Source organism: Folsomia candida, unplaced genomic scaffold, assembly GCF_002217175.1.
Source record: "Folsomia candida strain VU population unplaced genomic scaffold, ASM221717v1 Fcan01_Sc001, whole genome shotgun sequence".
NCBI lineage: Eukaryota > Metazoa > Arthropoda > Collembola > Entomobryomorpha > Isotomidae > Folsomia > Folsomia candida.
In genome coordinates, this window is record NW_019091193.1 from 12,193,091 (window position 1) to 12,219,114 (window position 26,024).

A 26,024-nucleotide genomic window follows, 5' to 3' on the forward strand; every position below is an offset into this window, starting at 1 on the left:
TAATGATATGCAAATTTGCCAAGATGTTATCAATAAATAGTTTGTAAAGTATTGTATAATTTGATCAGTCACACAGTTGACAGTTTACGCCTAGTAAGTAACAATTTCAAACCTAATCTAATCTAAGGCCCTTCGATTTCAAAATAATGTTTGGTCGTCTTACAAAATAACAGTATATGGACACAGAATATGGAACATATGTGGAACTTTTTTTGGCTGTATTAATTCAAGAAGGATGTTATCGTTCGCTCGCTTATAATGTATGTTTAAATAACAAATGTACGTTCTTCGCGTCTCTATAATAACTTTTATCTGTAAAATCACAATCGCTCCTGTTCAACTAGAAGAACTTTTTTTAGATCCTCTGAACTGAATTGCAAAATATGAAAATTAAACTCAAAATGCTCCCCCTTAATAGCTTTCTGAAATATTTTCCGTATTTTGTATTGCTTAGCATACATTCGAATTCTGAGCTGTTTATAATAGCATTCTTTCATCGTTTCATTTTCACTCTGTACAACTGCAATACAACAAATAGGTATTAAATTTTTAGTTCGTCTCCGAAGGTGTCACTTTAGGTTTAGCTGGTGGTTTAATGTTTAATTCCAAAACTTCAGTGAAGAAGTCGGCTACAAAAAAACACATGCATTCAATCTTTGCACAAGCTATGCTATTATATGTATATATTGATTGAGTACCTTGCGGTAAAGCATGACTTAGTGGTCACCAATCACAAAGTTTTGATTGTGAGATGCTTGAGGTAAATTGGAACCTTGCTCCTTTACAATCGGATCTGTATTTGACAAATTACATTTGAGTCATTTACATAAGTATAATCATTCAACGATTGTTTCGTTAACTCTGTTTACAGAAATAAGGATGATCCATTGCTTCGCGAGCCGTTAGTCGTTCTTTATGATCATAACGTAAAAGTTTGTCAAGGAAATCCAGTGCTTCTTGGGTGACCAAATGTTGATTTTCACTGTGAACAAATCTCTCCCAACGTTTACGGGAATGTCTGCAAGAAGTATTACTTCTTATTAGTAAAATAATAATATAAATTAGTTAGATAGAGCACTGGAGAAGACAGGAAGGTGGCACACTGCCGGTTTAATATTATTATCAAGTCAAATAGATACGAAATTGCATTTACCTTCCTAGTATGTCGTTAAAACGAGGATCTAAATCAATTTGATACTTGTCTAAGTATTCATACAATTCTTCTGTTCCTAGAACCTGAAGGAAGAGAAAATGAGCAAGAAATTCAACAATGATTCATACAGTTTGCCTCGACAAACAATTCATAAGGGTACTACACTGACCTTGGCAATACGCACAAGTTGATCGTAGTTATCATGACCGTGGAAAAAAGGTTCCTTCCGGAAAATCATACTGGCAAGCATACATCCCAGAGACCACATATCCAGCGAGTAGTCATACATCTAGAATAAAAAGCAAATAATAATTATTCCTCCTTCTTTCCAACGATAAGTTATAGTATCCTAGCTTAAGTCTTAAATAATTTGTGTACCTGGTAGTCTACGAGAAGCTCCGGACCCTTAAAATACCGCGATGCAACTAAAACAGAAAATATAACAATATTGGAACATCTTTATTTACGTATTAGTAGAGTTGAATAATTTACTCATTTCAATTACCTCTAACATTGTATTCCTGTCCTGGATGATAAAACTCGGCTAGTCCCCAGTCAATTAGTCGAAGTTTCCGATTTTCATGGTCAATCATGACATTATGTGGCTTCACGTCACGATGCATAATTCCCATACTGTGACAATAGTCCAATGCCTAATTAATTACACATGGAATTCAATTTTAACCATCATGAAAAAATATAACATATATGCAATATCCGTCTAGTTAGCTGGTGTGTGTCGCACGCACCCTCAACAACTCGTACAAATAATATCTGATGTCCATATCAGTAAGAGTTTGATAAAGCTGCTTGAAGTCAGTATTGTTAACATGTTCGAATATCAGGGCAGGCGTTCGGGAGACAGGGTCTTTCACAACAGCTTCTAGTCTAATTAAACATTTAAAGCATTTTCATTTAACATTTTATTTAAACTCATTTTAATAAAAATAAATAAAATAAAGCTAACGTGATGATGTTGGTTCCACCGCGAAGGTTTTCCAAAATTTTGATTTCTCTTTTAATTTTCTTTTTTTTAACTGGTTTCAGAATTTTTACAACACACTTGTCGTTGTTAGTAATGTTGACAGCTTCAAAATATACGAAAGTTATATGTATTTACGTTATCATACTTTGAGTAATCTCGCTCGCTTTATAATTTGTTTTTGCTTACCTTCAAAAACTTCGCTGTATTTACCGCGCCCTAGTTTTCTAACTAATTGATAGTCGTCTTGTTGTCTGTAAAGAGGAGAAATTATACTCCAATTGAATAATCAACTCAATGCATTGGTAGTGGGAAAACATATATTAACATGACTTATTTATATCATACCCCCATTTTACATCATAGGACTCATAGTCCCAGTAGTCTCTAGGTTTATGGGAATTTACGTCCGGATATACACGGGCACGGCTTGGAAGAGGCATCTTATTATTGAGTTGGAAAAATACTCCACGATAAAAATTATCTGCGTTTTGCAGCAATAGCGGCGACGGGGGACGACGGTGGTGGCGAAATAGGATATGTCCTGACCTCCAGCGACAGCCCGAAACTCCGGCAGCAAGGAGGACGACTGATACTTTGTACTTGGACAACAGTCTTCTCTTAATTCCCTCTTAGATTCTAGCTAATTTATATGACAATCACGACGACACCAAAATCTGAAATTATGATAAGTTACGTTTCAATTAAACTGTATGTGCAAGTTGTATTTATTATTATTATGAAATCAATAATTTGGATTCAGAGAAAGTGGAGCGAATCTAAGCAAGTCGCTACGTACTTTTCCTTCCTAGATCCTCAAATTTTTCTTTATCAAAAATGTATTCAGAAATCTTTATATGGCTGTAGCAACCATTACTTTGTAACATCACTCGGTCTAAAAAGAAAGTGAACCATAGTCGGTTCACATGAGCAGTAATAAATACTGGATATTTCAGTCTCACCCACCGGTGAATGAGACTGAAATATCCAGTTCTGGACAAACTTAGCGTTCCGATCTATTTTAGAAAACCAGGAACGTGATCCAAAGACCGTCAACATATTAAAAATAGTTAAAGAGAAGTTTGACGTAGACATTCGTGTATCCCAAAACAAGTATTACAACAGGGGGTTATAATACGTCAATAAGACGCAGAAAGTGTGTTATTGTACTCGGAATATGGGATCTGTTACTGCTGTCCTTTGATTATTGTTAGATAATTATGTAACGTTCGCAAATCGTACAAGTTGTACGATACAAAACACAATAAATGCCTAGGCCACCCCATCATTCCACATTTCCCAAAGGAATCGTAAAGAAGAAAATAAACTCACGTTTAATTAATTACAAAGTAAACGAGGGACCTTCTTTTTAAAAAATGCTGTTTGCAGACGAACTTTTAAAACGATTATTAGTATCCGTAGCACATCTAATATTGACAAACTGTTTTTACAAGTATTCCCCGGTCACAGGCCTTATCCCAATGTCCCTGTTTGGTTAACGATAACGCCCAAATTACACAATATTACTGCACTTGTCTTGCTTCCAACCTTGAATTCTTGTTGAATAAGGTGTTGTTCTTGATGATGACAATTGTCTCTTATACTACTACACACTACCATCAGTGAAGAACCAACAAACAACTAGCAGAACAAAAGACGATCGTCTTGTGGTTGTCGTCGTCGTCGCCGCCGCCGTAGAGGAGAAGGAAGTGGTTGGCTGGCTGCGGGCGGGCGGGGGGTGTGTTCCTACCTGGATGGATAAGCCTCGTGTCCTGCCGTTGTTGGTGGTAAGGTGACGAAAAAGAAGATGATGATGAACGCTGAATCATAAATTGCAGTGTAGCAGCAGCAGCGAGCAAGAGTCCGCCTTGTCGGCGAAAGAGAATTTTGCTTATGGATTGGATAGATCAAGTTAGTTCACCGTTGTTGGTTTGCGTGGCTTCACACGGCTTGCTATATATATGCATACGCGGTATGGAAAAAATGGACACTCACCCAGGAGCCACCGTCTTTCCTACCGCACAACTGCCCTCTTCCCAACTTGAGCTGCACTCTTCTGCTTTCACCACCCTGGGAACATACACAAACCCCCCACGGATAACCCCACTCGTCAGGGAGAAGTGGAATTTTTTGGGGACATTTCATCTATTACTTGACCATGCCTATGAGTCCACCAACACGAACAGTATGTGGACGCACCAATGACATGCCGGGTGTCTCATCATCACTTTGTTCAGTTTGTTCATCTATTCCAGAGTTTGGTTTGATTTTCAGGTGAATGTTGAAATCATTAAATCAATCATTATTATTTATTATGCCCTACTACACTCATCCTCAGTCTATCAGGACATGATAAGATGGTTTTCAGCTGAATATGATGGGCTACAGGGCAGGATGTTTAATATATAATGCTTTTTTATTCAGCGAAATACGTTCCACATATGCGTACCTTTTTACTAAAATTGTCTGATTTGAAGTCAGGGCGCATTATATTGCAGTGTACATGATATATTTAGGTTACATAGTATGTGACTCATTCCAGTATTGAACGCTACATACAATACAATACGAATATTACAAGATACCATTAACATTGATGTATGTGATAATAACGATGTGTTTTTAAAAATTTTCGAAATAGTCTGTCTTTCATCTTGATCACAATAAAACATACACTAACGGCGCCCACTACTAGTTAAGACGAGCGGTGAGTAACAATTAACGGACTATGCAAAATGTATTTGGGCGGAGGGGCTTCGTCCAAACCAGTTGGACTTGAAATTATGATAGCTGGAGCAATGTTGAAAACGCCAGGCTGCATTATCGCAACAGTATATTTCAAGGTGTAGGTCTTCAATGGTACAACATCTAATGTCCATTTTGTTTGTCCAACAAAAAACAATTCGTCCCCAGAAGCTTTCACCCCTGGACCAATGCTGGATCTGAAACACAATATTGTTACGCATGAATATTTTTGTGCATTGCAAAATTAATTACAAGTCACGAAGTGATAAAATTACAAATCATAATTTATAAATTAAATACGTACTGTGACGAATTTGTTTCCATCTTGAACGAGAATTTACCACCAACTCTGGCGTGCACAAAAAGTTCAATCCCGTACAAAAAACAAGGATTCACATTAAAGTCGTTTTCACATCTGCTTTCATGATTAAGTTCAAATATAAATGCATTCTCTTGTAAACTTAATATCCTAGGAAGATCTTCCACCGCTAGTTTACTTTGACCATAAACGATTGCGACTCCTGGTTTACTAAATTCCCAGTGTATTTGTAAGGAGATGTTATTCATGCTATGATCAAGCTGCTCTATCTGGGTTTTCAAGACTATATTCCTCGATTCCATTGGAACAAGCTTAATAACACTGTCATTTGATAACACAGTAGAGTTGCTGGTAACCGGTGTGGAATTTACTTGCTTAATTTTGAGGCTTTCATTAAGATAATCCAGTTTGTTAATTGTAACGTGACCATCCTGTCAATGCAAAATAAAAGGTTGTTATTCAAGTTCCCTGAATTAATTTAGTGCATAATATGCAATTCATGGCATATGTACGTAACAACTCGTTTCCTTACCGGAGTGAGATTTTGGGCCCTTATAAGGCTGATAAATTCGGTTCCATTGAGCAATTTTAAAGTGGAATATTCCAATTTCAGACAATGAAGTACAGGAGGAGGAAGGGCCTTTATATTGTTGGTAATTTGATTGTTGGTTGTTTGTATTGTTGATTGCAACGGTGGGGTTACTAGAGGTTTTTGGTACTTGGAAATGTCTGAAGTAAGATGCAGAGAACTATGATGGCGAACAATAGTAAAATGAACATGGTTTTCAGCATATCGCCACCCTCTTCCTGTATAGATCTGGTCAGCTTGAAAGTAACATTTTAGCGAATGCATTTTCAAGCCGGCTTTGAAATATCGATGACCTGTACAAAACGCTAAATTAAATTTTGGTACAGAACAGATTAGCCGAGAAAATACACCAACTTCAAGTACCTGCCAAAACGCAATGAAGAGCATATTTCCTAATATAGTTAACATTTAAAAAGGCATGCGCAGCTTGTTCTAGCATGAGGGCCGACTTCAAGTCACAGTCTTCAGATGTCATTCTTATATAAACCGCAGCAGCTTCAGAGTGGCTATAATATTTACATATTTAAAATGTCAAGAAATTAATGTCTCGTACTGTTATTTGTGGATAAACATGTCATGTAAACATTTATTACCTATCCATATGTTTAAGACACTCACAGCTTATAAGGGCACACTTGATAGCCGAGTCAGCCATTCTAGATCATTGGGTAAAATTTTATTATGCATTATATGAGCCTATTTAAATCAGAGATTATATCATCATCATTTATTTACCCCGTCACTGATTAACACTACTTACCGACAATTGTCAATGTAGTACGTAATGGCGTCAGTAATGTAGTGAACAGGAAATGATCTTGCCATTGCTAAAGGCGGTTCGGCTTGTGACATCATGAAATGGGAAACCGCAGCCATTTCGAGAGATGAGGCATAATATACCCAAGCCGAGTCTCCCAAGAAATCTTTTTTTAATTGATGATACAGCTGATAGGCTCCAGCGTAATGGCCAAACAAAAAATAGACATCCGCAAGCTTCCGACTCATCATTTCCAACGATTCATTCGTGTAACTATTTTATAGCATGGTATTAATTACTTTTAATGAGTTTTCACATAGCTATAGGCTAGCTACAAAATATGTAAAGTGATTTTGAATTCCTTACACTATGGAAGAAGGAGTTTTAGCTGACCCTCCAAATAGTCTTTTGGTCGCACTAAAAAACGATTTGCTCATTCCTCTCCTATTGACAATCTTTACAAAGACAAAACATACAGTAAAGCAATAATAGTAATTATATCGGTAATTGCTGCGATTCAATAATTTTATATTATACACAAACTTACAGATTCGTGTAAAAGTCTACTTTGTCGATCAATATATGGCAATAAGGCTTTGGCAACAAACTCGTTCATAGCATTCTGTATATTGTCAATATCTTCTGGAGACAGATGCTGACCACGCACGAGAGGAATTGGTGAAGTGTTATTGGGGAGAATCTTTCCATTTGCAAGACTAGTGCTAACAATTTTTTCAGCGTCCGGACTTAGTGGATGAATCAAATCTGAGTGAAATACGACATCTAAATCATCTTGACTGGTCTCTCCATGAAAGTCATCATTAACATTCTAGAGAAAAACAAATTATATCATAAAATAGCCTAGTGAATATACAACATTTTATTATGTAGAAACCAAGAAAATATTTTGTGCTACATACATTGTCGGATTCCTGATCTACGTATCTACTCCATATATCCGAATTGTCATTGGTCTCGTTTGCATTAGAATCGCTAATAACACCCGAAATTTGCACCATAAAGCTAAAGTTTCCTCCATATGTAGTTCTAAGGTTTTGGTACATTGTGTTTGCCCTGCAAATTATTTATTTAAAAAACCAATTAAATAACTTTAATTTATTTTGCACCAAGTATTTGTTAATTAGAATTTGAACCTGTCTTGATCACATTGGGATGTCTCGTGTAAAATCAGGTAAAACTTTAAGACCGATGGGAACGCCCAGCTATTTGACCAAGTGGTTTGATGTTGTTGTTGTGCTTTGCTCAACTTGGCCACCGTTTCTGTAAGCTCTTCTCCGGTTTGTCCATCAGTTGACGACATTACTAAAATACACGCCATGCAATGGTGCAAAAAGTCATACTGCGAACTCTGAGTTTCGGAATGCAGTTTCAGAAATTGTTCTCTCCAGGCGTTGAACCAAGGTACAGTTCGTGGGGCCTCGACATTATATCCCACGGCACTCCCCTTCCCACTCTTTGTAATTCTCGGGTGAAATTTTGTATCTTCTGTTTCCACCAAAGACGGTAGATAGTGTCCCACAGTATCTTGCAAAAATTTCTTATTACGTTGACTGTCCATATCAAGTCGTTTCTTGATCGCAAGGTCAACAGGAGTAAAACGGAGTCCCCTTGGGACAATAAGCTGTCCCGTTAAAGGTTCATGCCACGAAGCTGTTTAAAAAATTGGGATTGATTACATTCTACGAAATATACATACAAAATAATTCACGTTGGTTTACCATCTGTTTGAACTCGAGTAAAGGGTGCGATCAATTGTGGTACGGTCAGATTATTTTTTGCAGCAATTGCAGAGGCGGCAGATGTGCTGAACACGGCGACTCGAGGATTATACGTCGACAAGACAAATTCTGTCGCCCCCACCGGAATCTTTCCACTCCCAACCCCTGCAACGGGGGACTGAGGACTGCTCACGATTTTTGTTTGCATTTTATTAGAAATCCCCTGGGTGCCTATGACGTGTGAGTATGATCACATTTCCTTGATTGATTATTGACCTTTAGTTGCACTCGCATAACCCATTTCACTCGATTTGATCACTACCAAACAGAACTTGTTTTTCTCGCTTCAGATTACTTAAAATTGTCCAATTCGCTCCTACAGTAAGATTCACATGTAAACTAAATTATGTACGTCTCATTAAATCTACATTAATAAGTGTATCGTGTCGTGTCAATATTTATTAATCAGATTAATATCACTTCATTCATTTGACGATGTTCCGTTTCCACTTCCTTCCTCTTTAACTATGCCTATAAGTAAAGAACTAGTCTGTCTTACTACAGGGCGTGTAGAATGAGCTCGATTTAGTACTACTAACAAACGAAGACAATTTAGGAAATAGGAGAAAGTGACATAATTTTATATATTTGTACGATGGAAAGTCCAGAAAGTGTTTATGTTTCTCCTTTTCCGTTTTATTTTTCAGGTTGGAATTGTCAAATTTGAGCCACACGCGCAATCAGTCAGTCTCACCAAGAAGAAAGTATCTCCTACTTTCTCCACTTCTAATGATGAGATGATGACGATTAAAATGATGAGACTCACACTACTCACACATCATTTTGAACAATTTTTGATAATTTTATTGCCAAGAAAATATATACTATATACAGTAGCATGCACATATTTCTTCGGTAGGTATAATGTACGTACTAAAGTTGGAATTCTTGTATTCATATTCATATTATTGAGATTTTGGAATTTTGGTTGAGATTATTTTCAAATTTTGAAAACAGAGATTAAATTCAAGCTCTCTTGCAGGCTTCAGTGAGGACTTTAACTGCAAATTCAATCTCGCTGTCGGGTGTGGTTCGGCCTATGCTTATTCTGATTGTTCTACCAGCCTCTTCTGGTGAAAGTCCTGACGCCATCAAAATGCCTGCAAATGAATAAATGATCAAAATGAAGTATTATGCATAGTAGATTAGTATTAACGGGAATATTTAATTTATGCTTACTCGATGGTTTTTGGCTGTTTGAATGACAAGCAGCTCCCAAACTGGCAAATATTTTACCATTACAATTTTCTAAGACCTTCTGAGCAGTCACGTTTTGAGGGACCTGGAGGCTGACAGTATTTGGAAGTCGGGGGTCAACCACAAAATTTATTCGGATGTCATGAATTTGGTCCTGAAATTCGGAAATTGGTACCGTGTCATATGAACCACAGGATGTCAAAGCCTTTGTTTTCATGCACACCTTTAAGTTTGAAATCAAGGCGTTACGACATCTCGTCATGTGTTCCATGTACTTGTCAAGATTTTGAACCACCAACTCGGCTGCTTGACCCAGGCCTGCAATCATTGGAGTATTTTCAGTTCCGGACCGAAAGCCACGTTCTTGCCCTCCGCCTTGCAGTAGAGGAACTAAAGGCGTCTGGGTGAGTAGGTCTTTTACAAATAGAGCACCGATGCGTGGACCATAAAACTAATGAGAGCCATTAACATTAGCATTAACTCACGAAATTATATTTACTAATCGTTAGTCATTTTCTGCTAGATATTTATTTATATAATACACCTCAGAGCTCGGCGGATATCGGGCGAAAACCTCCAAATATCCGGATATATATTCATATCCGGGCCAAAATCTCGCCCTCCAACCTCCAAACCTCCAATATCCATGGAGGTTGAACATGTTAAATTCTTGCCCTCCAACCTCCAAATGTCCGATATCCGGGCCAAAACCTCGCCCTCCAACCTCCAACCTCCAATATCCAGGCCAAATTCTCGCCCTCCAACCTCCACCCTCCAATATCCATCTCAAATTCTCGTCCTCCAACCTCCACCCTCCAATATCCATGAAAAATTCTCACCCTCCAACCTCCAAACCTCCAATATCCATGATATCCGCCGAGCTCTGATACACCTAATACCTTGTGTCCAACAATGGTCAAATAGTCGACTTCTAATTGCTTAACGTCAACTTTCACTTTTCCCAGAGACTGTGCTGAATCCGTATGAAAGTAAATTTTAGGCAGATTATTTTGACTCCGAGAAACATTTAACGCTTTCAAAGCCTGCCCAATTTCCATGATAGGCATCAAAACGCCGGTTTCATTATTCGCATGCATTACTGATATCAAGCACGTCCGATTGTTCACCAGGCTCAACACGGATTCTGGTCTAAGTTGACCGGAAGCTTTATCCACTTGGGCGAATGAAAGATCTGAGTTTATTGCATATGGAAAAGAAAAATTTATAAATACATTCACAATTAATTAGTAAAAAATGGGAGCATCCCCATCGCCACTCTTACCGATTTTTCCACAATCTTGCTGAACAGAGAGATAATTTTTGACTGAATCATGCTCCACGTTAGAAGTGATGACATGAGGTAGGACAATATTGCATTCCTTGGAATTTGGCTTAGTTATGGAATTCAGTCCAGATTGTAATGCGACAATGTTTGCCTGACATTTCATGCACGTAGAATAATTTAAGCGACCCTGAAATAATTCTGAAAATATAAGTAACTTTTACAAAAAATCACCTCTGTTCCTCCGGACATGAAAACGATGTCATTTGCATGAGCGTTGATCATGGCCGCAACTTGCTCCCTGCTCCGCCCGATCCTGTCGGATGCAAGTTTCCCCAGTGAGTGTGCGGAACTGGGATTCCCCCACTCGCACTTTAGCGACTCCGTGATGACCCCAATAACCAAGGGGTCTAGCGGGGTGGTGGCGTTGTAGTCCAGATAAGCCTTCCCAATGCCCTCCATGGTCTCAGTAAGTAGTAAGTTGTATCTGTACACGAGAAGTGAAAATTGATGATGGATGGGAGATATAGGACTTCAGTCAGATATCGGCTTTGCGTGGTGTATGCTACTTGGATAAATGCTAAGATTGATTGCTTGATTATATTAGTGCAATCGTAAATAAGTAGGGAATGGTAATTGCAATATATAATCTGGTCTGCTATGTAGAATCACTGAAGATTCAACAAAGTATGTATAATAAGATAAGAAATATTAAGAATTGCAAAAATATACTTTTTACAACAACATACTTATCCAGCAAAAAAAACAGCAGGATTTTGCACCCGCGCATCCATCCACTGTCTTATGAATTGAAGATACATGTCAAGAAATGAGTTATATGTGAGATATGCAAATGATGAATGGCAAAATAATGATGTCTTCGCATACTTGAGAATTTAGGAAAGTAATGAATTGAATTGTATTATTTACAAGGACATCACATTATTTAATCAAACAATTCATGAAGTGCCTTCTTTGTGTACTCGTAGGCTAAAAATAGGGCTCCTGTTGCTGGAAAAGTCCGAATCACTGTGGGTCCAAGTCCAGTGTAAAGGGCCATGATCCCTGTTTACACAATTTAGTTTATACAAAGCGATAGTTTAAATGGGTATAAAATTAAAATTATCATAAATGTACAGCTTCATAAATATAAATATGAATTTTTATGATCCACAAATCTCATAGTTCATACCTTCTTTCTGGTAAATATCTCTCATACAGGCCAAAAGTGTTATATTAAGTTTATTTATCTGAATTCTTGATTTCACAACGTCAGTTGGAAAAATAGCTGTCCAAAGAATTACACCTCCAATACCTACATAATTGATGTGTAGATTGGATTGGTAAAGTAAAGTAATTTCATACAAGCATATTGTGTCATTAATTATATGTGACTTTATACCTCCGCATAGAACGGTCCTCAATGGTCCAATTTCCTCCTTGGTTTTTCCTTCAGGAGTCAGCAGATATCTGCTGACTTCATATCCTCCAAAGAAACAAAAGTAACCAGGCATTTCTCGTGCAAATGTTGAGGTCAGTCCATGAAAAAACCCTTTAAACCCTTCATCTCTGAAAATTTGTCTGCATAATCCCCACGGCCCTATCTAAAAAATCAATGGACTAATCGTTCATTATATAATTAATATAATTATTAAGTTACTGTAAAACTTGTACAGTACAAGATACGAAGCAAGAATATATCCTTTATTTCATATGCATTTTTCGATTGGCAGATTTAACTTACATGCACCTTAGCTCCAACACTTCCATTGCCAGCCCCAGCAGAAATTGTGGACATTTCCCTCATAGCTTGAAGACGACATTTAACTAGTTCTGTAGGACACAAGGTCAATGACGAAAAGAATCCGGCACAAAATCCTGAACATGCGTTTTGAAGTGGCCCCATTTCGGAAACTTTCTACGTATCAACAAGAGTCAACACGTGCGTGGCATGATTATTCTGGGATGAATATCATCATTTTGTGAGATTTTATTGCACACCTACCTGACCAGTTACGAAAGCTACCAATTTTTGACATATTCCATATGCCGCAAATAGAACAGCATTTTCTACAGGATGCATTACATTATGAATGCTTTAAAACCACAAATATTTTGTGAATTAGGTACCGGAAATATTAGCTGCCAATGCCGGCAAGGTTCCTGCATAAAGTCCCCGGCGAATACCATCTTTACGAAAGGTGTCCATCAAACAGTAAACCATTCCTTTGGAATAAATCGTAGGGAAAGTTTGCATCTGCAAGTTTACATGAAAACTTTTGACAAAGTACTAATTAAATTAGTTCAAGGTCATACAGGTCTTTGTATTTTGTGCATATCAAACCTTGACTTTCACCGTGTCCAACGGCTGACCAACATAAACACACGCCGTTCCCCCTGCAGCCAGATTTGACATTAATAAAAATGTAAATAACCAATTAATCAATGAGGTCATGTAAATCAGGGCTACCTGCAGTTCCGCCAATTAAATCAATCAAAGCATCTTTTCCACTATTTGAATTGGAATTCATTGAAGCCAAAACAAAACTCATCCTACTAATTATGCTCCTCGGTTTGTGTTCATCCATGACCGTGGATGATCTTGACCACTTGGCTTAAGAATGGACTACTAAATCCTTGGAAAATTACATATATCGTCTCCACAACACGAATATATAATCACCTCGTTTTGTAATCAACATAAAGCTTTACTTTGTTTCACACTTCAATCTCAACTTGCCTCTCAGTTCTCTGCAGAATAGGATGTCCTATCACAATTAACTATTTATACATTTAAACTTGCTAAATACTTATTTTAGTTTATCACGTAAATTTTGTAACTACTTATTATTTGCTCACAATTTATAGATTATTCGTTTCATTCACAAAATTTCAATTTAGTACGGTACAAGGTTTTAGACTTTGTTTCCTTTTAGTTGAATTTAAACACCTGCTTATTTTGTGAAGGCAAAGCAAATCTGCACGTGGTGTTATTTGCCAAATGCAACGACTCTAATAAGCTAAGCTGCAAAAATCCAACTTCTCAGCCAACCTTGGAGATGTCGGAGCAAGAACTGCTACAAAACTTCACCATCAACTTTAACTGACTTGTAAATTAGTATGCCGGAGATTATGCAAATAATGTCGTTTATTCATTAACGAAACGTGAAAACTAAAATCTTGCATTGGGTCAGTCAGTATCCACAAGAAGGCCTGAAGTTTGTAGTAGCTTGTATGCATTATGTATTTATGTAGCAATGCTTCTATTTATATATGTTGTGTGTAAATACATACATACATGCATGTACGTAGTACATATAATATGTATTCATCGACATGAAAGTCCAATATTTGTAAGTTTTTATCTTTCATTTACTTTTTGACTCATTCACATGATTTGTAAAGCATTGATAAGAGAAAAGTTGTTACATTCTCTCTGACAGTTGTTGTCAGTCAGTGATTAAGTAATTTCATGAAACTGTCTCATTCTCCTCAGCTTTAAGACGTGACGTAAGCAACTGGTGAATGCAATTAAAATGATGACAAAATAAAGTTTAGTTGGTTAAATATAAGTAGAACAACATGGGTTTTATTGAACCACGTATACACATATAACTGTATTATCGACATGCGTTTAATAAAACTCACTTAAAAAATATATAAATTACATTCAACGTACAAGTTCCAATTTGAGAATATTAAAAATTTGATCAAACATTTAAATAATGAAAATCAATCCACAACATGCGCTTATGCAATAACTCTAATCAAAATGTGAATTAAAAAATAATAATAATACAGATTAAAATCGAAGAATTTCCTGGCTTGCGATTTTACATAAATAATGAAAGTCATACTCAATATGCTTTCTCCAAAATGATCTATTCCTCGCCCAATCTTCTACTGGAAAACAGGGACTTGGAATTCCTTGAAATATTCTGGCCACTGACCTTCCCGTAAATTGAGCATCTTTCACACTAGCCAGTAGATTTATAATATTGCTTCGTACTTCCTGCTCTTGATGTTCGGGATAGGTTACCTTCATAGTCAAGTATAAACATATGATTCACGAATAAACAAAACTGTCATTCCTTTTTGAAAAATAATTGATATTTCCAACTGCAATACCTCATTCTTCCATTCCGGTGGTACTCCCGGTGTTTTCTGCAAAAAGTAGGTGTGAATGAACTTTTTGAGCAAGTTGCTCTTCTCTTCGTCCGATTTTTCGCAAATATTTTCCACAGTGCTGTTGGAAATTCTATAATAACATTTTAAAAGTAAAATAAAAGACGAGCTATTGTGATTAATATTTAATTCATGTCAACACAGGAATATAAATTATTTACCCCATTAGTGCTTGATAAACCTTATGCAGCTGATATAACTGTGTTTTTTCTTGTTCTTGGTTGTGATTGTGCAGATAATCCAACACAGAATCAGCTTCCTCGTCTGTCAAGTCTCCAGGAGCATTTACATGAAAGGCCAAATTGCAGAATTCCACAAGAATTCCAGACTTCCTAAACTTGGTGTTACCTATGGGAAACAGTTATTGTGCTTATTTTAAAAATGACAGCATATACACTAAATACGAGCACATACGCTCCTAATACCACAATCTATTGACATGTATATAACTTTATGTATGTATGTGTACCATCGGCCCCACAACTTGTAGATGTCCATTCTAGGTTCTTCAACTCTTTTTTGACAGCGCCACTATTCCATCCAAGCGTTGCCGATACTTCAATAACATCAAATTCTAAATATACATCAGCGTCTTTGAATTTTTTGCTCTCTTTTTTCAAAGCAATAGCCGCAGCTAATGGTGGACACTAAATACAAGAAAGGTAAAACATACATCAACTCCATCTCTCATTCTTCTAATTTGTTGTTAATAGAAATTTACTAACTTTTAAAGCTGAAGACTTTAGAAGAGATGCACCCCCATAAGAGTGAATTTTACAAGTTTGATAAGTGTGGGGAAGCATCTCAATCCATTTCCTCGAGTAATCCAGTTCCAGATAACACAAAATTGTTGAAATATTTTCTTGAGGTAAATCAAGTTCATGTACAGTTTCCTCTATGCTGAACGACACTTCATGGCCAGGACACCGTCCCTTTGGAGTGTTTTTATGCGAAGTTGATCCCTTGTGTGAAAAATCAGCAATACGGCCGCACTTGCAAGACTGGAATATTTTACGTAACAGTTTTCTCAGTGTTGCTCGGTCAATAGAATTGCTGTACACATGCCGCTTCAGTTCGTTGAGATCTCGACCCTAATTAATCCGACAGCATTAATAACAGCAAGGTAAGGCATACATCGATCCATTATATTATGTTAAGTTTGTTTGCTACACTATAATCTCACCTTTACATTATCCAAGAATAGGTGGCAGTGAGCTGGTTCACCGTCTCTGCCAGCTCGACCAATTTCCTGAACGTACGACTCGAATGTTTTTGGCATGTTATAGTGAATAACGGCTCGAATATTAGATTTGTCGATACCCATTCCAAATGCTACCGTTGCAACTACAATTCTAATATTTCCTGCAACCATATACAAAAATATTTAATCGATAAACCTAGGGTTCATTTTTAAAAGTAATTTAATTGAGCCCGAGATTATTTATTGAGACAATTGGAAATTTTTGTCACACCTGACATGAATTGCTGCTGAACAAGTCGTCGTTTTCCTGCGCTCATTCCAGCGTGATATGCTTCGCATGTAGTTGACACACGTTGACGGGAATTTATCTTGGATACACCAGCATTCTTACTATTTGGGTCCTGCGAAATTTTTGATTGATTTTAAGCTGATTATTTAATCGCACTGATAATTTAAAGAAAGTTTCCGATATTTTTAATGTACCTGAATGCTTGTTCGAATAAGAGCTGAAATGCGCTGACATTCATCTCTCCGCGTGCAGTAAATTATAATTGACTCGCATGTCGAAAATCTTTCCCCTTGTAGCAATGTAAGCAAGGCTTCGTCCCGATATGAATCTCGAGAAGCACTAAGATGCAAATTGACAGGAATAATTTCTCCACGAATTGTCATAGACGGATCAATTTGTAAAGTTTGGCAAATGCTGTTTGCGGTATGTTCGGTTGCAGTTGCTGTCAATCCTAGGATTGTACGAACGTGTAGTTTTTCCCGTAAAATCTATTAAACAAAGTAGAAATTAATAAACTTATTGTTAGTTTGATAACTAAGGAACAAGGTTTATTTTGGGGAGGAGGATTGTAACTTCACTTTCCAAACTAAGATCCCCTCCCAATACAAAAACCTTACATATATATTATATGATGGTATGTATAATATCATTCGTAAAAAAATGAAGGGACAATGTGAATTACCTTTGCGAGTTGCAGGTAGCAAGGTCTAAAATTATGTGACCACTGGGAAACACAATGAACTTCGTCGATACAGGCAAAGCTTATTTGCGGCAAATCATTTCCTCTCAAAATTCCAAAAAGACCACCGCACACAGCTTCGGGAGATACAAGCAATATGTGTAGTTTTTTCGAACGAATTTTTTCTAATACTTTTTCCTTGTGACTAGATATCATATTACTGTGTAAAAACGCCGCATGGAGAAAGGGAGGAATTCCCTGGACCTATGAAAATGTGTAAAAAAAATGCATACTATTTTCAAATGTTGCCCTTGAGATGAATATTTTTAATGCATCTATATATATAATAATGTACCTGATCTTCCATTAGTGAAACCAAAGGGGAAACGCATATTGCAAGGGCACCAGGATTTTTTTCCGCATAAAGAAAAGCTGGTAATTGGTAGCAAAGACTCTTCCCAGATCCAGTCGATAAGACGCACAAGGTAGAGAGTCCTTTGAGAATCCTTGACACGGCCTCCTTTTGCCTAGGACGAAAATTCTCGTAGCCGAACTTGCGAATTGTGTCATTTAATATTTCGTCCTCTACGTCTGATACATAATAGAATAAAAATGGCTGAACTGATTAATGTGCATTATAATTTCACTATAAGGAACTTTAAGGAAGGATTAATTTTAAACCTTGAGTCAAGTCATGCTCCGAAGCAAAATACGGAAGAATCGGTTTATTGGCACAACTATGTGATATTGGTTGATCTTCGTCAAGTGAAAGTGTTATTGGTGAAATGTCATGGACTGTCGGGGATAATTCAACGAGCTCTTGCGAAGTATCCTGTACCTTACTATTGCTATAAATGTTCACATGGTTTACTGGAATAATTCCACCATTGGTTTTGACCATCAAAGCTGCTTCTTGTAAACTCGGAAACGGGCTGTCGTCAATATATTGAGGTTCTTCAACTGGGATAATATCTGCAAATTGAGGAGCATATGCATGTAACAATGGTAGTAATTACTTAAAACAGTTTATATGTAAAAACCAAACTTTGTCAACTCACCTTTCATGCAAAACTTTCTAAAATGTCCAGATTCACCACATTTACGACATACCAGGCTTTTGAGTTTGTCCTCCTTGGACGAGGCAGCTTTTTTCATTTTCCAGTCGTTACGTTTAACTTTCGACCCTGATATTTTCTTGTGTCCTCTAACAAACACTTTTTTGGTAATGTCAATCTTGACAAAATTTTCATTCGGCTTCGAGCGTCTAATACGACTGAAAAGTTAATAAATAAGATTGGTTTAACATTCAACATTAGTTCAAATACTACAGATGATTGGCTATATGGTGTGATTAGTGACTACATACAACAAAATTAAAATTGTAACTTAAACTTGCTTACGTGGCAAGGCTTGGCACTCCGCTAGATAACTTTCTCCTTTTAGTATTGCGATTTTGTCGCCCAGATGCATATGCATCTTGAGCTGCCTCATCAAAGTATTCTACTTTGTCTAAATTTTTTGATGACGTAGGTTCCACTGATGTTGTTGGAGTTTCACTGTCCTCGACTTGATTAGACTTTGCAGATGACGTCTTGGTGCTAGTAATATCGACAAGGCCCAAAGTTATTGTGCTTTCTTTATACTTATCTGCATGCTTGGTAATATTGTTATTTTTAAGAGCAGCCGCAGCATTGGTGGCATTTTTCTTCTTTGAAGGGGTCGGAGGTTTATACGATTGAATTCCATACTTTGCTTTGATTCTACTACTTTTGAAGAACTTCTTTTTGGGGGATAACTTTTTTGGGCTTGGTGAAAAGAGTGCTTTCCGTTTTCTTAAATTCTCACTTTCAGTCTTATCTGCAGAAATTGCACTAGCCCTGGGACTACATGGAGAAATTGCACTTGCAAATGGGTTGGCACTAATAAAGTTCCCAATTACTGACATATCAATCGTCTGAAAATTATTTTCTGAAGGAGAACATGCATTTTCATTGTGAATATTGTCCTTGTCGGTTGGAAGAGTAGTAGTTTCAGGTAATACTTCATTAGTAATGACGTCCATAATTTCTTGAGCACTGAAGAGAAAGCTAGACGACATTCCTAGTCCACTATCAAACATTTCTTCGTCTGGTTGTAAAGTAATTTGGTTATTATTATAACAATTATCATTAGTGGCAGGAGTAATAGTATTTATGTTGGTAGGTGGTAAAATTGGTGCTTCCTTTTCCTCAGGCGATGACGCTGCAGACATGAGGAAATCTTCGAAACTTCGAGCAAACAATTGTTGAGAGGAGGCGGCATCAGAGATTTCACATTTATCAGAATCCTGCTTATCGTCATCATCACTTTCGCACTCCTTTGATTCATTTTCTCTAAAATCATTATTACTGTTTTGTTGGTCGTCATCGGACATTTGCGAAACATTTCTACATCGTCTCAGCCATTGGGAATCCACATGTTTAGTAGCATTGAGGTTCTTCGATTTGGGACTAAACGAATGCCAGATTGCGCTGACAGAATTTCTTTTTCCTATCGTATGACTAGATTCATTACACTCGTTATCATTTGCAAGATTTTTTGAGACGACGTCTAATGCTGCCGAGGGAGCAATGTGGTCCGCTTCATCTAAAAATGAACTTTCTTTTATCATACTATGGTGGTTGTGGTCTTGTTCCATGTCGGAAGGGATACCGCTCTGCTGACCAATATTACTGCTCTCATCTTGACAATTAGAACTGCTTCTCAAAGTGTTACTGAAGCGATTGGGAATAAGAACTTTTCTAGCCACCAATTCACCAGCATCAGAATCAAAGACTTCTTTTCGTACCATTTTTGCTGGGGATTTCTTTCCTAAGAAGTTAACAGCAAATGACATTTTTTCCTTAAAAACATTGAAACTGCATCCTGCAGAATTTTTTGATGGGTGGGAACTTGGAGTTTTTAAAATTCCTGATTTTTTGGATTTGCTTGGTTTCGATGTTGGAGATTTTATTGGAGAATTGCCAACACGTCCAATATTTCGACCGAAAAATATTTTGCTAGGACTGGGTCCTTTACTACCAGAGATGCTATTATCTAAAAATTTCCGACTTGTTGAAGAGGAACTTCCTTCCAAATATCTTTTTAGTTTGTAAAATTCTTTGTACGCTTTCTGGACGCTTTCTGGTGCTGTTTTCAAGTCATTCTAGGGAAATAAGTACAAGCTTTTATACAAGATTATCAAGTACGTAGTAATATTGTTATCATTAATTGTACAAACCTTTCCAGGTATCCTCCCTTCCGCTTTCGAAACTGCTGCCTCCCAAGTTCTCAAAACATTTTTATAATGTTGGGCATTTTTCATAAGTTTCTCACGCTTGAGTTTTGCTTTGTTGATCGACGACGATACCACTGCGCCATTCTCCATGTTGCTAATTGCTCTTGATGATAAATTAATACCCCAGTTTGTAATTTTGATGATTCAGTAATCACAAATGAATAATCACTCTACACTGTACGGAAGAAATCCATTCATTGCTACAAAAATTGCAAAAATAAGTTAAATATTCATTAATCATTATTTATTCCCTTTAATTAAGCACTTCGTACTTAATGGAAAATAAAATGTAACCATTTTAAGTTGTACTTTGGCAAACTTTTCCGACAGAAGTAAGATCAGAGATGAACAGATGATCTAAACTTCCAGACACCACTGATCATTGTTCTTTAAATCACTAATTTTGTAAAAACAACTGATCGTGTGTGTTGACTTTGTCGAGTTACTGTTACTGTTACAATTTGTATGGTTTTTCGTTTGTGTTATTCAGCTTGTTTGAAGGAGAAGAGATTCGCGGGTCCATTTCCCTCCATCCTTCGGCCATCTCACCTCACTCCGTCCTCCTCATCGCAGGCCACCTTCGCCCCACGCTCAAAAAGTATTTGTGCGCACCGTCGCCCGAACGTGTTACGTTCAATTCTCCCGACGACGACCACTCTCTGCGCACTAATTTCGATCGCAGGCATGATGATGGGATGGTGGGCGAGTGAGGTCCAAAGTTCAGTTTTTTGAGATGCACAAAACGAATGTGGTGAAAGTGTCATGTTTCAATGCCCAAGAATGCGACAATTTAATTAAATCACGAATTTATCATTTGCGAATACTTTTATTGCGTTTGATAACTTTATTAACATCAATTATGGAAGAATGTCTTATCTTCCTTGACGTAGTTTCTGGATGGTATTAAGGCGGAATGGGGTTTTTTCCACTGCTGGCTGGCAAACATGGAAGAGAAATACAAGATCGCTTATATATGGCTGGCAATTGGCACACGATATGAAAGTGAGGTTATTATGTGACGTCAGAAGTGGTACATTATTGCCATAGATAACAAGTCATATTGTACACCTAGACTTTTCTCCGGTGCCAGTGCATGTCATGTGCGAGTAAAAGTCAGCAGGGATCGGTGTATGAATAGCTTATCCGTGGATAAGCGGTAGTCGGTGGTGGCGGCGTTGAAACTTTCAAGTTGAAAGCGTAAAAGGGCAGGAGCTAAATTATCGTTGTAAAGAGATTCAGTTGCATTGCATCATCATCACTTCAGCCAGTTGGTTCACTCGAGATTTGCACGACTAGCACACGAGCAGGTGAGATCCTTTGGTCGACCTTCAACTCACTAACCAACTTATTTCTGACTTTAGTTAGAGTTAATTAATTGAATTAGAGCCAAAAAGTGAAAGAGGCATGGCATGATCCGACATTCTGGAATTAACTAATTTGAGAACCTTAACTATTAATCGTAATTATTGCGGTCCGTAGTAGCTATATTTAGTAAAGGCAGGTACCAGATTCATTAGGTTTTGACCTCGAAATAACAGCTTTAATAATCCTTAAAATTAGTTACAAATGCTGCCAAATTAGTGTAAAAAAAATTTACACCACACTTATTGATTTATATAATTTGTATTACCTGATTTTTCCCTTAAATTTCAGATTTCACATTCCAATTCGACAACGCTGATACAAAACTTGACAGTATATTTCGAAAATATAAGAACTACTGAACTACATAGTCAAAAATGAAATTTTGGACATCAGAACACACCTTCAGGTAATTAACAATTTACGGATTGGAACTAGTCAATTTACGGGGCAATTCAAAAAATGTTGATTGTTTAATCTTGCAGTCATCCATGGGACAAAGTCGTTCAAGCAGCCTGGAGAAAGTACCCCAATCCTATGAACCCATCTGTAACTGCAATTGATGTTTTGGACCGTAGAATAGACGATCAGGGGGTTATGCACACGCAGAGACTTCTTAGCAGCGGAACCAATCGGTGGGGTATTCCTGTATGGGTTCAGTCGGTACGTTTGAGTTTCGAAACGAATTAAATACTTAATTATAATAATCCTTTGAGATAAAACTTAATAGGGTATTAAGAGTTAAATTATTAATAACATATTTTGTAGATCGTGGGATCGCCTCATGTTATGTATGCAAACGAACATAGTTCTGTTGACCCTAGAAAACAGACAATGGTGCTGAAGTCTAGAAATGTAAGCAAAGATAATTGTTCAGAAGTGAAACATTTATCATCATGCGCGAATACTTATGAATAGACATGATCTTATAAATTGCTTTTCAGATTACCTTTGGTAACTTTATCGCAGTAGATGAACAATTGGTGTACTCGCCGCATCCAGAAAATTCAAGTCATACACTATTACGACAGGAAGCTGTTGTTCTAGTTCAAGGTGTACCTCTTAGTAGTTATATGGAGTCTTTACTAACCAGTACAATTAGTTCCAATGCAACAAAGGTAAGTGAAGAAAAAATTGCATGTTCTACTAGTAGGACAAATGTTCATACATTAATTGTTTTTTTATTACTCTAGGGAAGACTAGCAATAGAATGGGTTATTCAAAAAATCAACGATGAGATTAAAGACTTGTCTACTTCGACTGTTAGTGCTATAAAGAGTACAGATGAATTTATCAATAGTACTAAAAGATCAATTGACGACATTGCGCATACAGCAAAAAAATCCATGGATGATTTGTCTACTGCTGCAAAGAAATCTCTTGATGACTTTTTGCCAACTTCAGCCCCTCAGACTCCTCCATCAATGCCACTGCCCAAGTTTTAACATGTATCACCCGTAGTGTATCAATTCAATTAACTTGACCTACCTATAATCTGTAACAGAATCAGACATCATATTGTCCAAAATTAAAACAAAAAATAATACATCAAAAATTTTGCTTGAAACGGTGAATATTTTTTCACAAAAGATGTTTTATTTTATTTTATTTATAGCATTATGAAATCCGAGTCAGATATTAAATGAAACAGTTAAATGCTAAATTAGATCAGTCGTTTATTTTTGGGTTTGAGTGTCGCATAGTTAAAGATTTGCTGGCAAATGTTTCATTCATTTCGTGTCCGGTGTCAGATTGCATATATATAGTCTTTTACGGGCTTTATTATTTTGACAAGGCATTATATTTTCATTTAATAAAACATTATATGCAAAAGATCACGTTTTCCATATATTCATCTAACAATATATATAGCAAACAGACACTCAAACTCATCACATTAATTACTTGATGAATTAAAGACTTTCAATCATAAAATCTACAAAAGATAGTACACATCACACCCCAGCAGACAGCAAGTAGAAACAAAGCAAAATTTAAAAATCTGTCTTTGATTCTGCTGAGATAAATCAGAATCAGGTGGATTCATTTGGTTATATTTCGAAAGAATGGGATAAGAATTTTGAACGATAGGGTATGCCTCCAACCAGATATAGTTTATATCCACTTCAGAATTTGTTAAAAGGCGCATATTATTTGCGACATTTTTTTACTAACAGAAAACTAGACTTTGCCTTAACATGCGTAATATTAATAGTACAATGTTATATATATATCGGATATATTTTTCGGTTTTCATACAGCGTCTACTATATACTTCTAACAAGTCTTTCTATTCTCGTATTATTAAGTGAACTTGTCAATTTGTGTATGCCACCTTATTTCACATTTCAGATATTCAATTCTGTAATAATAATCAAGGTACAACATTATCAGTATTCGTTCTTTATAGATACGAGAATTAACAAATTACAGAAGATTAAGGCCTCCTCCAAAGAGGTTACTCATAAACTGAGCACTATTATTAAGTGTATGTGCTATCGGCTGTTGAAACTCACGTAATTCAGAAATAACTAATCGATTTGTAGCTATTGATGGTGCAATTTGATTTCCGGATCCCATTCCACTTGAATTTCTTCCAAACCATGTGTTCAAGTATGGAAAGTAGAGTCTAAGCATGGTTTGACTAATGCATGCGGCTGTTACGGCAGTGTGCAGAATTTTTCTTCGGGTGTCATCTCTTCGGACCAAGACGACTGGGGACGCTGAATTCAAACCTCCTAAAGCGAGCTGCTCTAGGTGATTTCCACTATTCTCCACTTGGTACTTGCAACAGGGATCAAACTGCCAACTAATTGAATACAAGCCAGTGCAAAGGGAGGAAAGTATTGTCGCTGGGACAAACACGAACGCTTTGTCCGGCCACACAAAAGCAGATAATATAGATCCGAAGCCAGCTAACACAGCCTGTACAAAAATAATTAATTTGTTTATATGTTCCCATACGATGTATTATGCTCATAGAACAAACCAACAAACTTACAGACTTATGAAGACAATTTCCAACTGCAATCCATCTAGAAGTTTCGTCGCCTAACTTGTATGGTTCAATGATGATAGTGTCCACTGAATTGACCAAAGCTTGTTCCAGTTGTTGCTCAAAAATTTCATTGGCATTCTCCGAATCGTATACTTCCCGTATGATGACCACCGAACGTCGTTGTCGGTTCTTTTCATCCATTTCTCGTGCCTGTCCAATTATAGAATGTTGTCAATAATCATTATCATTTATTCATATAGCCCATATTTTCATCCTCATTATCAGAGCCCAACTTACTTGAACAGGAGTAGCAGGTGCGTCCTCCGATCCAGCCGAACTTGATCCAGTTTCCAAACCTTCCACAACGCTTGCCATTCGAGGTGCCTTTTTACTCAGCTTTTGGAATGTTTTAGGTTTTGGTCGCCTATTTAGTTTCTCGGCCGGATGCCCTATTTTGACGGATGTCTTGAAACCGCAGATTCAATAAGTCGAACAATTCGTCCCCTTGATTCTGGTGGACGAATTTGTGGATGCTGTATTTTAACTCTGAAATTAAAAACTGTTGGATTGTAAGTTATATTATATGAATACCCTCATTGTGTATTGAGGTTTTTGAATAACTTATAATCATGTAAATAATAGACATAAAAAAATGCAATTCTTTAGAAACCGAGGCAATTAAAGAAATCAGTATCAACCATCGAATAAGTATTACCTACATTACACAGAAATAGGCCTCATCGAATATTCCTTAAATAAGACCAATTATATTGATTAAGGTTCCGATACCTTTGCAATTGGCGACTGGTGTTTTATGGGTGTTGCTTCTAGGCTAGAATGTCTAGCTTTATTAAAACTGATTGTTTTAAAAAGTAACAACGGTAACGGCAGTGATAACAAATGCTAATTGTGAAATTGGTAATTAGAAAACAGTGAACGATTTTGAAAGTTAAAAGTATTGAAACAGGAGCAAATAAATAATTGATTTAATTTTGACCAGTGAGAGGAGAAAGGAAACCGCAAGGACTTTGTAGAAGAAAGACAACACGATCAGGTCTTGCAAAAAATCCAAGAGTACAAAGTTCTATAGGGTTGAAGTAAGAAAGAAATAGTTCGGGGCAATCTCACAACTTTTGCTACCACCCCTTGAGTCTTTGTTTAACCACAAAAG

The 26,024-nt window shown here is 36.9% G+C and overlaps 7 protein-coding genes across 11 annotated transcripts; 1 reads left to right on the forward strand and 6 right to left on the reverse strand.

The window, feature by feature from the left end:
• Positions 1-37: 37 nt before the first annotated feature.
• On the reverse strand, positions 38-4,033 carry LOC110852149 (casein kinase II subunit alpha). The gene is made up of 12 exons (XM_022100141.2): positions 3,468-4,033; positions 2,484-2,812; positions 2,325-2,389; positions 2,121-2,241; positions 1,903-2,041; positions 1,659-1,806; positions 1,532-1,578; positions 1,323-1,442; positions 1,154-1,236; positions 870-1,018; positions 699-793; positions 38-629 (listed from the first exon to the last, which is right to left on the reverse strand). The coding sequence occupies exons 2-11, from the start codon at positions 2,576-2,578 to the stop codon at positions 717-719; spliced, it is 1,044 nt and encodes a 347-aa protein (XP_021955833.1). The 5' UTR covers positions 2,579-2,812; positions 3,468-4,033; the 3' UTR covers positions 38-629; positions 699-716.
• Positions 4,034-4,532: 499 nt separating this feature from the next.
• Positions 4,533-9,010, reverse strand: LOC110863533 (trafficking protein particle complex subunit 8). Its single transcript, XM_022112871.2, has 11 exons — positions 8,285-9,010; positions 7,700-8,216; positions 7,466-7,619; positions 7,093-7,374; positions 6,912-7,000; positions 6,549-6,818; positions 6,382-6,444; positions 6,152-6,294; positions 5,732-6,081; positions 5,185-5,630; positions 4,533-5,077 (listed from the first exon to the last, which is right to left on the reverse strand). The coding sequence occupies exons 1-11, from the start codon at positions 8,490-8,492 to the stop codon at positions 4,831-4,833; spliced, it is 2,769 nt and encodes a 922-aa protein (XP_021968563.1). The 5' UTR covers positions 8,493-9,010; the 3' UTR covers positions 4,533-4,830.
• A 112-nt stretch (positions 9,011-9,122) lies between these two features.
• On the reverse strand, positions 9,123-11,596 carry LOC110863235 (selenocysteine lyase). Its single transcript, XM_022112491.2, has 6 exons — positions 11,058-11,596; positions 10,824-10,977; positions 10,441-10,733; positions 9,765-9,992; positions 9,524-9,695; positions 9,123-9,444 (listed from the first exon to the last, which is right to left on the reverse strand). Exons 1-6 carry the CDS (start codon positions 11,283-11,285, stop codon positions 9,311-9,313), a joined length of 1,209 nt encoding a protein of 402 aa, XP_021968183.1. The 5' UTR covers positions 11,286-11,596; the 3' UTR covers positions 9,123-9,310.
• A 122-nt stretch (positions 11,597-11,718) lies between these two features.
• On the reverse strand, positions 11,719-13,927 carry LOC110857275 (mitochondrial ornithine transporter 1). Its single transcript, XM_022105900.2, has 8 exons — positions 13,294-13,927; positions 13,168-13,220; positions 12,954-13,080; positions 12,829-12,893; positions 12,568-12,741; positions 12,226-12,427; positions 12,016-12,138; positions 11,719-11,888 (listed from the first exon to the last, which is right to left on the reverse strand). Exons 1-8 carry the CDS (start codon positions 13,409-13,411, stop codon positions 11,770-11,772), a joined length of 981 nt encoding a protein of 326 aa, XP_021961592.1. The 5' UTR covers positions 13,412-13,927; the 3' UTR covers positions 11,719-11,769.
• A 449-nt stretch (positions 13,928-14,376) lies between these two features.
• LOC110863067 (ATP-dependent DNA helicase Q4) lies at positions 14,377-20,956 on the reverse strand. 3 transcript variants are annotated; one of them, XM_022112297.2, is made up of 15 exons: positions 20,803-20,956; positions 20,437-20,693; positions 18,578-20,361; positions 18,236-18,450; positions 17,859-18,149; positions 17,533-17,768; positions 17,181-17,441; positions 16,693-16,986; positions 16,481-16,610; positions 16,192-16,370; positions 15,734-16,099; positions 15,478-15,655; positions 15,170-15,356; positions 14,952-15,081; positions 14,377-14,862 (listed from the first exon to the last, which is right to left on the reverse strand). In XM_022112297.2, exons 2-15 carry the CDS (start codon positions 20,581-20,583, stop codon positions 14,626-14,628), a joined length of 4,635 nt encoding a protein of 1,544 aa, XP_021967989.1. In that variant the 5' UTR covers positions 20,584-20,693; positions 20,803-20,956; the 3' UTR covers positions 14,377-14,625. The 3 variants fall into 3 exon arrangements, with proteins under 3 accessions (XP_021967989.1, XP_021967988.1, XP_021967987.1); XM_022112296.2 differs by having other exon boundaries at positions 20,766-20,947; XM_022112295.2 differs by having other exon boundaries at positions 20,437-20,947.
• Positions 20,957-21,473: 517 nt separating this feature from the next.
• Positions 21,474-23,444, forward strand: LOC110850892 (PRELI domain containing protein 3A). Of its 3 annotated transcripts, none has more exons than XM_022098495.2 (6): positions 21,474-21,800; positions 22,147-22,264; positions 22,341-22,518; positions 22,624-22,710; positions 22,800-22,973; positions 23,049-23,444. In XM_022098495.2, the coding sequence occupies exons 2-6, from the start codon at positions 22,233-22,235 to the stop codon at positions 23,298-23,300; spliced, it is 723 nt and encodes a 240-aa protein (XP_021954187.1). In that variant the 5' UTR covers positions 21,474-21,800; positions 22,147-22,232; the 3' UTR covers positions 23,301-23,444. The 3 variants fall into 3 exon arrangements, with proteins under 3 accessions (XP_021954187.1, XP_021954203.1, XP_021954195.1); XM_022098511.2 differs by lacking the exon at positions 21,474-21,800 and adding an exon at positions 21,808-21,994; XM_022098503.2 differs by lacking the exon at positions 21,474-21,800 and adding an exon at positions 21,808-21,990.
• Positions 23,445-23,514: 70 nt separating this feature from the next.
• LOC110850855 (transmembrane protein 11, mitochondrial) lies at positions 23,515-25,885 on the reverse strand. Its single transcript, XM_022098446.2, has 4 exons — positions 25,643-25,885; positions 25,151-25,412; positions 24,857-25,063; positions 23,515-24,780 (listed from the first exon to the last, which is right to left on the reverse strand). Exons 2-4 carry the CDS (start codon positions 25,226-25,228, stop codon positions 24,283-24,285), a joined length of 783 nt encoding a protein of 260 aa, XP_021954138.1. The 5' UTR covers positions 25,229-25,412; positions 25,643-25,885; the 3' UTR covers positions 23,515-24,282.
• Between the last annotated feature and the right edge of the window lie 139 nt (positions 25,886-26,024).